This window comes from Ranitomeya variabilis, chromosome 4 (assembly GCF_051348905.1).
Source record: "Ranitomeya variabilis isolate aRanVar5 chromosome 4, aRanVar5.hap1, whole genome shotgun sequence".
NCBI classification, from domain to species: Eukaryota; Metazoa; Chordata; class Amphibia; order Anura; family Dendrobatidae; genus Ranitomeya; species Ranitomeya variabilis.
Genome location: NC_135235.1, coordinates 67,836,934 through 67,848,780, shown reverse-complemented (window position 1 = coordinate 67,848,780; position 11,847 = coordinate 67,836,934). Strand labels below are relative to the sequence as shown.

General features: G+C 40.8%; 1 protein-coding gene across 3 annotated transcripts in view; it reads left to right on the top strand.

Annotated features, from left to right (window-relative positions):
• The first annotated feature begins 425 nt into the window (after positions 1-425).
• Positions 426-11,847, top strand: part of TRIM8 (tripartite motif containing 8) — a 74,541-nt gene continuing 63,119 nt past the window's right edge. The window contains exons 1-2 of one of the 3 annotated variants that reach the window (XM_077258661.1): positions 426-619; positions 2,315-2,977. In XM_077258661.1, coding sequence (XP_077114776.1) covers positions 2,408-2,977 — 570 coding nt within the window. In that variant the 5' untranslated portion in view covers positions 426-619; positions 2,315-2,407. Of the gene's footprint in view, positions 1,545-1,596; positions 2,112-2,314; positions 2,978-11,847 lie in introns of those variants that run through there. The other 2 variants (XM_077258662.1, XM_077258663.1) reach the window with 2 other exon arrangements.

Sequence of the window (11,847 nt, the reverse complement as noted above, 5' to 3'; positions counted from 1 at the left end):
TGTGTGAAAGTAGCTTTAAAGCGGCCCTAGGCTGCCTGCGTATTGCATCACCGTACTTAATTTCTCCCTTTATAAATATTCCTTTTTTCTTTTTTTGCAATAAATGCAGGAAAACTGTCCATCCTGCCTAATAATTAGGCATCATCTATTTTTGGGGAGGTTTCTTTCCGGATTAAAGTTCTGTTTTGTTTGTCGAGATGTTTGCTGCAGGAAATTGCTGTAGACGAAATAAACGTGGCTGTTCCTTTAAAAAGAAAAAAAAAAGTAAAAAAAAAAAAAAACCTGCTTTGGCAGAACTGAAAGTAAAGATAGAGGGCGCTCGAGAGCCGTCCAGTCTGTGCGGAGGAGAGAAAGAAAGCCGTGACGCAGGCCGAGCAGCGGTGGGCGGAGCGGTGGGCGGAGCGGTGGGCGGAGCGGTGGGCGGAGCTGCGGGGGAAGCAGACTGCTGCGCTGCGCTCGCTACAGACAGGCTGAGGCGGTGACACGGGTTCGATCCCCTCCTCTGGATCTTATCTGCCCCTGGCCTGGGGGGCTTCAGCGAGAATTCCCTGCTATCTCAGAGGGGTGTGCGGAATTGTTGCCGATTGGAAGCTGCGATCTTCCCCTGGACCCAGAAGAGGTGCATTCATATACAGCTTTGGGGGGCTCTGTGTTATCGGACTTCAGGGGGGGCATATAAATTGCAAGAATCCAAGGAAGCAGATGTGGATTCCCTTTGAAAATCCAACAAGGGGCTCACAATAACTGGGACTAATGATTGCTTGGCTGCAGGAATCATTCAGACGCTGATCTGCTTTGCTCTCTGTCCTGACATTACAAGGACCCTAAAGACTTGACAATTAGAATTTTTTATTTTTTGCTAATTTTATTTTCTAAAATTCCGATTTCCCGGAATCATCTTCTTCCGGCTGAAAAAAAAAAAAGAAAGAATCTAGCCAAATTCTAACAAATTCTAACGATACAATATCGATCCTCTACAGGAATCAGGAAGGGCGTTGTGCTTTTTTTTTTTTTTTTAACGTGGGCACGCTCAACCGAACGTAAATATTTTATACGAAATCTATTTTTATTTATGATCTCGCCTGCTTTTTTTTTTTATACGCCTCTGACATCTCGACCGCCTCCGTTCACTCGATTTGCAATTGAAAAGGCTTTTTTTTTTTAATTAAAAGAGAAAAGGAAGAGGAGGAGGAGGCGGAAAGGGGGAAGGTAGAAAGGTCGTACATTCAAGAGAAAAAAAAAAAGAGATACTTTTTACATTATTGGGAGAGGGAAATAGATCTATTTTATTAAAGGGATTAAGAACCAAGATGGCTGAAGGGAACAGTTTTTTTTTGATCTAGTGAAAATACAAAAACAGATAAAGCAGCTGGAGGGGGGGGGATTGGATTGAAGTTTCCTTCATCGAGCAGAATTAATCAATAAGGGGGGCGTCTGGATATAGGTATTTAAATACATAGCGTTTCCCCTTTTTCTTGTGTGTTTTTTCTTCTTCTTCTGGTGGGTTCTCTACAAGTTTCGAAACGAGCGCTTGAATATTCATGGTAAGGGCGACATTCTTTAAGAACAAAACGCGTTAATTTTCTGTGACTGTCTCCCTCATTGGCCCCACTGTCACTGCCCTTGCAGATTGAATGTAAAATCAGAAATAGCTTTCATGTCAGGAGGAGGGAGACTGAAGGGGGAGGGCTGTGATTAGCTCTTGAGAAATTCCTTTTCAGTTTGATCAAGGCATGCAAAGCCTAATCCACTGATCACAATCCAATTCTTTTATTTGTCTCCGTTTTTATTTTTCCTTTTTTTTTTGTGTTATTTTTTTTTTTCTATGAAATATCAGGTCCGTAGATAGACTTGGCTTAGTGTCAGGGTTTCACATTATTATTATTTTTTTTTATGCACGTAAAAAAAGCAATTTTACTAAGCCTTTTATTTTCTTCCCCTATTTGCGAAACAAGGAAGAGAGGTGGGAGGGTTTTTTTTCTCGCTCTAAGCTGGAATTTGAGCTGTGAGACTGAACTGTCTCTTTCAGAGCCCCATCCAGGATCACTTCTCTATGGAAACAACCTCAAGAATTTGGTTGCTTGGTTAATTTCCTAGATTCTCAATCTATGGTCAGTGAAAGGCCTGTATCAAATCAAGTCTTTTTTTGTTTTTTTCCTCTATAGGATAATGTGTATATTTTGAACCATTCTCATCTTACGGAATATGCGTTACTAGCACATAAATAGATTTTAATCTGTGGGTGTTTTTTTTTTTTCTTCTTTTTTTTTTCCATAAATTGTATTTAAAGGAAATTTCTGTATTGTTTTTCCAGCTTATTTTTGAAGGAACCGTGACGACAATTTGATTGGCTGCTGCTCCGCTCAATCTCTTAATCCGTTATACACGTTCCGCTGCCAAGCTGGAGATGGCGGAGAATTGGAAAAACTGTTTTGAAGAAGAGCTTATATGTCCTATATGTCTGCATGTTTTTATTGAACCCGTTCAGCTTCCATGTAAGCACAATTTTTGCAGAGGTTGCATAAGTGAGGCCTGGGCAAAAGAGACAGGCCTGGTGAGGTGCCCCGAGTGCAACCAGGCCTATAACCAAAAGCCTAACCTTGAAAAGAACCTTAAACTCACCAATATTGTGGAAAAATTTAATTGTCTTAATGTGGACAAGCCACCGTCTATCCTCCACTGTGTATTCTGTCGAAGGGGGCCACCACTACCTGCCCAGAAGATCTGCTTGAGATGTGAAGCGCCATGCTGCCAGTCCCATGTGCAGACTCACCTACAGCAGCCTTCGACCGCCCGAGGGCACCTCCTAGTAGAAGCAGAAGACGTTAGGGCCTGGAGTTGTCCCCAACATAATGCTTACCGACTGTACCACTGTGAAGCCGAGCAGGTAGCAGTGTGCCAGTTCTGCTGCTACTATAGTGGTGCCCACCAAGGACATTCAGTGTGTGATGTGGAGATACGCCGAAATGAGATCAGAGTAAGTACCTTCTCGATTTATTCCATATTTTCACAGAATTTTTTATATAATGTGTAAATTATAATTTGTAGGGCTTTTATGGACATTACTGCCAAACTGCTCATTTAGGCTTTCCGCGGGGATAGCTTGAGGCCATGTTCTTGAGTGACCATGTCCGTTGCCCAGTACTTGGCTTGATACCAGTAACATCACCATTTTGATTCAACAGGACATGCCACATGCTTGTGAATATTAGTTAATTTCATCAAACTAGAAGAAGCTTTCACTTATGTGGGTCCATTTTATAGCTTTTCGTCATCCAATAGATTAAGATGTGTTGCATGGTGCATCATAGAGAACATTTAGGAAACTCATCCGCGCCAAGGCCTATAAATACTGCCTCGTATGGCTACCAAATAGCATTGAACACAAGCTAGGGCTAACCTAGGAATGCCATCAAGAACATGATTTAGTTCTTGTGTTAAACGGCTGTATGATTGTATTTTTTTGCCATTTTCAAAATACTCCATAATGAAATCAGATTAGGATTTGTATGTAATGTGTTTTATTTTACCAGTTAGTGAACTTCTATTTTTCTTCTTGAAGCTGCTGTCTTTTGTTGATCTACAGCGTGAAGCATTCTGGGTAGTAGGGTCAATCACAGGTTGCCTTTTCTTGCCGTATAGCCCTCCATTTCTGATACCGCAGTGTTCCATTAGAAAATTATCAACATACTTTTTTTTAATTACCGTAATTTTGAGATTTGTACTTGTACTTATTAGATTCCTTTAGAGACCTTGTGTGTACGCAAGAAATTAATGTGGATAAAGTGGTTCCATGAGTTACTTTTGGCCTTTGGGCACTAAATGGGCCATCATATGACGCCTCTGTAAGCCATTGAATCCTCACCTAAAAGCATTATTTTGGACACCTGGGTATTACAGTATGCTTTGGAGCAAGTTACATTTTTTCACCACGGATGCCATATAATACCAAAGGCATGCGGAGGTAGTGTAGGAGGTTAAGGCCTCATACTCATGGTTGAGCTGTATCCAAGGGACTGTGTAGAGGAAGACGGAAACCTTTTAACTGCATGTAACGTAACGTGCCATTGCATGGCGTCACATTATGGGTAGCCATTTGTCTTCTTATATTTTCCTATGATCTGTTGGAAATTTTCCATGTATCAGTAATACTAAGGATTTCTCGGGAAAATCAAGAGGCCACTCAGTGGTCAGACACTGTTGGAAGTGGAAGGCCCTTTGAACCAGGAGAAGCTCCGTATGCCTTTTACTTTTTCATTATATTTGTTTATTATTTGAGGAACACACAAATGGCAAATGTTGACAAGTTTTTCTAAATTGGATTACAAAAATTACCGTTGTTTTGGCCAACACAAGTACTCACACACACGAATATTTTGCAAGTGCGCTTGCTAAATGCATAAGCAAGGACTTCTCTTGTAATAGGCTCAGAACAAATTCAGATGTTTTAATGAGGATCATTTGTATTAAAAGAATTTATTTCGGATACATTGAAAAGGGTGCAGTTTTTCCTTTTTGCCCGGATTGGTCCTGGCTATAGACTCAAAATAACTGATGTGCAAATAGATTATCTCCTGACTCCATATCATAAAGTTGATGACCACCTGATAAGCGACCACCAAACATCTGTTATACTGGTCATGGTTTGGGATCTACACAGTAGATAGCCTTCGGGCCAACGACATATTGACATCTCTCTCCTGACTCCACCATACACAGGAACTCTCAGTTCCATCAAGTCCTCCTCTGTTCTCTAGTTAAGAGTAGCTGCAAGACTCTTCTGGCAGTGGCTTATCGCGCCAAGAACAAAAGGATCGGCAGGTCGAAATCAAACATGCCAGATCCTTATTTTTAGAGACTGGGGGGCCCCCCATACAGATTGGACAATCAGCGGGTTCGGCTGATGTTAGTCTAATGTGTGTGAGGCTCTTAAGACAGGTAGAAATGCAATCTGTCTATGGACAACAGGCTTTAAGAGGAACTGTCACGTGCTGAAAAAATTGAGTCAAATACCTTGTAAAGCTCCCTTTTTTTTCTGCTGGTCTTTTCCATTTTTCATTGTGTCACTCCACTGGAAAGATATTCACAATTATTTCTCCTGGAGCACAATATGTGAAATTTCTGCTTTGCAGTCCAATTGGGCATTTCTTCATTGTCTTCTTTAGGAGTGCATACTTTCACCCCTCCCAGACACTGCCAATCACAGCTCAGCAGTTGATCTAGCAGTCTGAGAAGCTGCTGCCCTGTGATTGGCTGTATTTGGGAGGTATGACCCGGAAGAAGACTATCAAGGCACGCCCAGCAGAGATTTCACATATCAAACAAAAGTGAATATCTCTGCAATGGAATGACACAGCGCAAAATTAAAAAAGTGGCAAAATCAAGTGAGCTCAGGGATTTATACAAGATACTCAATTCAATTTTTTAAGCAAGTGACAGGTCCTATTTTAAGAATTTTGGGGGATCCTAATGAAGTTCTTGATAACCACTTACAAAAATCTCAAGCATTTTTTAACCTTATATGCAGACTGGATTTCCTTAGGAAGGGTAAGTGACCAAGTGAAAAGCTTGTCAATTGGATTATTTTATTTTTCGTCGCATGGAGCACTTTAGCTTATTTTATCAGCTCTGTTGAAATAGATAGATCCATAAAATTGGAAGGAACTATGTAAGTAAAAGTTCACTGCATTAAATAATGCATCAGCGTCCACACAACCTTTCATTTCAGTAAATTTAGGGCCTACATGTTATAGATTGATCCTCCATTATGTACAATGTGGCATGTTCTCCTTCTCTGTACAGAAAGGATAATTAATCAATAACATGGAGGCTTTGAAGAATGTCTATCTACCGTGTTATTAATAGTAACCACAAAAACCTCTCTGACATATCTAAGTCAGAAACAAAGGCTATAGTTAGCCCATACAACAAGGAGAAAAAGGGGATATACCTACTCAAAATAACATACTAAAACTGGAGAAAAAAGAGTCATACTAGGTATAGATAAAGTAGAACAAATTTCCAATTTATTAAAGATTCACATACCATAGACTACACATTGTATATAAATAAAAAGTGGTACTTGTGCAAAGATAACAAACTGGGGTAACCATGAACCTCCCACAACCTTAGTCCCTTAGCGCCTATCAATAAATACATAAAGTGCATGTGCATGGTGCTGAGGCACAGGGGGATAAGTGTGCTGCCATGATGAAAAACCTATCTAATACCACAATGGGAAGATAGACAAAAAGTACAGAATTGGCAGCCACTTACCACTAGCGAAGGTTGGAGGGTCCTGGGATGGTTGTGGAAAAAGAAGCCCCCCGACGCGCGTTTCGCGTCACTAATCGACCGCTTTATCAAGGGAGGTTCATGGTTACCCCAGTTTGTTATCTTTGCACAAGTACCACTTTTTATTTATATACAATGTGTAGTCTATGGTATGTGAATCTTTAATAAATTGGAAATTTGTTCTACTTTATCTATACCTAGTATGACTCTTTTTTCTCCAGTTTTAGCGTGTTATTAATAGATAGCAAAAAAAGCCTTTCACAGTATATGACTATGGAAATGTGGTGTTGACTCTCTCGGATGGGATGGTGACTCTTCTCAGAATCTTAGCAATTTCCTAGGTTGATCTCCGTAACATCAATGATGCATTCCTGTTTATTTAGAAATTTCACAGACTTACGAAAGAAATGAGTTTTCCCATACCTTCATTCATTCTGTGAAATCTCCCAGCTCTTTTCCCAGAAGGGAGATTCCAGTTCCAGGAATATGGTCCTTTTCAGTTCTTTGAAAAAATATCTTTTTTTTTGTCAGTGTTTTATTTCACATCTGAATTTGGCCGTGTCCTGCATACAGCTCTAGATGAATGGCTTGCGATTTTAAGTGTTGGAAGACATTTCACTTTTGGATTTTCCTCTATTCCCACACAGCTGTTATGCTCCATAGAAGAGGAACAATAAACTACTCTGTTCTTTCGATAAGGGATACTATTATATATTTTTTTTAGAAAATGCTAATTATTTTTTCATTGTGATGCATCCTGTAAATATATATTTTAATTGAGACATTTGTTCAAATTTTCTAAGTCTTATGTTAAAATCCATTCACTCATAATAATATACTATGCTCCTCTAAGTATAGTGGAGGAGTTGTTATTGAAAGTATCCCTTGTCCAAATGTTAAGGAGTACCTATCATCAACCTTAGTCTGCCATTTTTATTTTAAGAGTTCGCAGACCCAGACTGGTGATTTTTTTGAAGTATCATGTAATTGAAAATCCTCTTGAGGGTCCCAAATGTCACCCAAAAGAGCCCAACTTACTAGCAAAAGTTGGGACTGAATTTCCATCGTGGCTGTGGAAGATTGTAGAATTCTACTTTGCAATGTGGGAACCCACAAACCTCACATTGACAGAGCAAGATTTTGCCAAAAGGTCGGTTAGTGCAAAGAGTGAGGTCTCGATCTTTCAATGCGAAAGCGGTCACTGAAGGTTTTGGTATACCGGCCTGCATGCTGCAATCTCATAAACCGGAATTTCAGGCCTGACTTTTGCTATAGATTCAGGCCTTTTCAAGGGATATTAGTGACCCTTCTGAGGGATTTTGTACATAATATTTAGAAAATTCACCAGTTATTAACTAATAAGGGCAGCCCCAGATAATAGGTACTCTTTACAGGCTATGGTCCTTTCATGACTCAGATCTGAGTGACATTCTCTAGGAGCTTGACCAGCTTTGGTGGACCCAGTCCCTTCATGCATGATATGGACAACCATTCGTTTAAATAACTACCATGTTTTGGTTACGTACTTTCAGAAACCAGGCTGATTTCTGTTAGCTGGTTTGGAAAGAGTTTACCTTTCTGAGGTAACACCCTATTTAAGAGGTTCACCACTTTGATTAAATTATTTCCTGTTAGAAAGGTGCGCAAGGAAACCTCATTATACGGTAATTCCCTTGCATCACCATCTCAGGAGAAGCCAAGTATTACAAACTGCTTACCCAAGTTAATGGATTCACAGGTCTTTCATTCAAAGTTGTGCAAATTGTCTCTTCAGAGAGGAAGAGGACTAGAACTCTAGTGCTACCTATAGGAAGTAGCAATCCTAGAAGTCAATTTTGACTCTCTAATGAGCCTTGTCACATGACTTAGGATAAAAACCGAAACCAAAATCTCAATTTGCAGACACTGTGTTTCGGGGTACTGCTCTTCATCAGTGCAAAGTGTGAGATCTTATTTGACTGGGTGAGAGACGTCTGACCAGGATCCAAGAGCAGTCAGATGTGAAGAGTTGTAACCACTCTGGCCAAGAGATAAGGATCCTACATCTCAGAGTTCACTTATAGTGTATATAAAAATGGGTTTTTAAAACTGGATAAGGTCCTTAAGCTTAACCTCCATTCTTTGGACCTTAAAAGAGGTTGTCTAGACACCTAGTATACATGAAGCCCTTTGTGTCTCTCTTTCCTGTTGACAAGGTGTTAAAAAGGTAGTATCAGTAGAGGCTTAAAGGACTTTCTCACTTAACATTCGGCATTGGCACCTAGTCAGGAAGTTACTAATGGAAAGTCCGTTTCTTTCAGTTGAGGAATAAATTATTTCAATAGACCATACTGGATGTATGAACACCTACTAACCTAGAGATCATATATTATATATATCTATAATGCAAGCCTGCGCTGGCATATCCAGAGTGTGGCCATTTTCACATGGTGCGGTTTTGATGCATTTTTGGCACTGCAGTAATTTTACAAGGTAAATGCTACATTGATTGGGTTTTAAGAAATCTGCTGAAAACCATACAGTCTTTTGGTCATGATGATTTTTTTTTAAATCAAATCAGGCTATTTTAATCACAGATTTTCCATTGACTTTAGTGGGAATAAAAGCATTTTCCTAGAACTGTTTCATCATTCTGATGTCAGAACCTGATGATTATACAGCGATGTGTGGCAATACATAGACATTGCTTATCTCTTCCTGCAGAAGCCGTCTGTCTCTGATCACTATTCCAGGATTTTCCTCCTTCTGTGCCATCTACTGATTGACTGACATGTAGTATTACCCTACATTAAAAAAAATAAAAAATTGATTCTGCAGCAGCTGCATCATGTAATATGAATGTGTGTCCCTGCTGCAAAACAACAGACGTACTTAGGGGATGTGCACACGGCGCTGTACCTGCATCAATTTTGAAGCAGGACAATAAAGGCTGTGTTTTTCTTTAAGCTTCTTCCTTGAGGTCTATTTTTTGTCATTTTTGCGGCATTGTTTGATATGATAGTGGAGGCTTCCCAGCCTCTTGAAAATTGGTGAAGTCACTTGACGCTTCACGGCTTTTCAAGCTTGACGCTTTTAAAAATGGGCGGAACATATGCACAAGTCGTGATGACGCTGTCGTGCATATGTTCATTATTTTTTATTTATTGAATGCTTTTCAGGCAGGTTACAGGCAGAGTCCACCTGAAAAAGACGCCGTGTGCACATGATGACACTGTTCGCCCTCATTGAAAAAGATGATGGTGCTTTTTTTAAATTAATGAGTCAATGCCAAGCATGTTCTGTTTTTTTCTGCAATAGAACACGTATCTATTTTAGTTATCAGATGTCCTTGTGTTAGCAAAAAAAATCAACAGATGGAGACATGTCTGTTTTTCACCCATCATGGATCAAACTTGCCCATTCACATCCGTGGAGGTCGTCCGAATGCGATCTGGGTTTTGTTTATAAACAGTTTAGTGGGTCAGAGAAGCTTGGATTTTTTTCTTTTTTGAAAAGGAAAAAAAAAATAATGCAACGTTGTTGGTAAAACGGCAAAAACAAAATCATGCCGCCATTGGGCACTGCAGCCTGGGAGGAGTTTGTGTAGATTCACCAGCCACACATTGTGTGCTCACCATGATACTTCTAAGAGAGGTTTTGCAGCAGCTGTTTTGTAATGATTGTCAGAGTTATGTGACCTGCACTATGCCCTTGATTTCTGCCCATACCTTTCTTTACATAAAAATTATATATATTTAGGTATATAGTGTGTATGTGTGTGTGTATATATATATATATATATATAGTTGGGATTCTTTGAATGTAAGGCCTAGTTTTTTGTCACCGCTCAGCCCCGTCTTGATTTTTAAAGGGACACTGTCACCCCCTCCAGCCGTTATAAACTAAAAGAGCCACCTTGTGCGGCAGTAATGCTGCAGTCTAACAAGGTGGCTCTTTTAGTTTTTGTTGCTGTTATTCCCCAAATAAAGGTATTTATAATTCTGCCCAAATACCTTTCTTTAGACCTGGAGGCAGGTCTGAACCCCCCTCTTTGAAGCGCCAAACTGCCGTCAGTCATATCTTCTGGGGCGCTGGTCGCCGCCCCCTCAGCGCTGTTTTCCTCAGAAATCCGGCGCCTGCGCTGTGCTCTTCTGCCTTGGGCAGGCGCATTGAGCATTGGACCTCACCTGCTGGGTTGCAGACTGCGCCTGTGCGGGCAGTGCGGCCACCCAGCTACTGAATCCCCACCCCGCAGTGTGTTATGCATTATGCACAGTGCGGGGCTGGAAGGCGGGGGACCTGGGGGAGCGTCTGACAAGCGCAGTGCGCATGCCCAGGAATCCCAGCCCCGCACTCTGCATAATGCATAATACACTGCGGGGCTGGGATTCAGTAGCTGGGTGGCCGCACTGTGACTGCCCGCACAGGCGCAGTCTGCAACCCAGCAGGTGAGGTCAGACAGCCAATGCTCAATGTGCCTGCCCAAGGCAGAAGAGCACAGCGCAGGCGCCGGATTTCCGAGGAAAACAGCGCTGAGGGGGCGGCGACCAGCGCCCCAGAAGATATGACTGACGGCAGTTTGGCGCTTCAAAGAGGGGGGTTCAGACCTGCCTCCGGGTCTAAAGAAAGGTATTTTGGAGAAGTTATAAAACGCTTTATTTTGGGAATAACAGCAACAAAAACTAAAAGAGCCACCTTGGTAGAATGCAGCTTTACTGCTGCACAAGGTGGCTCTTTTAGTTTATAACGGCTGGAGGGGGTGACAGTGTCCCTTTAACACCCACTCATCATACCTATTTGACATGATGCAGTATGCTTCTTTTTCTATTCATAGTTGATACAGTTTTCTAAGTGGCATGTATTGGTGTTAAATAATTTAAGTAGTACTTATTTTTTTAGTGCTTATTAAAAAATGTGAAGTGTGATTTTTAGGCCAGGGTCACACACACAGATCTGAGCTGCCCCATAGAATAACAATGGGCCGAGTGCTATCGGATAGCATTTGGCTGTATTGTTCTATCATATGAGCGAGCCCTTGAAAGGGTTTTCTTTCCTGACTGTTAGAATTCTTCTTCTTTCCCCCACCACTGGCTTATGTTGCTGCTGCTGTCCTTGTCCTGTACCTATGTAATACCAGGTAACATCCACTGGCTATAGGCCACTGTGACATTTCATCTAAAATTATTCACTGTCCCGTGATAGCCATGCCGATGAAATTCCATAGACTAGTTCGTCTGTTTACCTTTCCCAAAAATATAACCGCTTTTGATCAAATTTGTCAAAGGAACGATAGATCCCAAACCACTCCCATTTTTTATTTATAAATGTCGTCCTTTATGTTTACCTAGAGGGAGCGACAAGGGTAATTGTTTTGTTAAGGCTCAATCAAAAAAGAAGGCACAATGTGCTAAAACCTTTAAAATTCATCAATGCACTTGGAACTTTTTTTTCTAAAACATCCGGTTAACGATTATACAATTTCTTAGCATGGTGCCGTGATTTAGGTGGGAAAGAATGAGTCCTTAATGACATTAGACCCTATTTTTGCCTTGCACTCCAAGAATAGAATGCCCT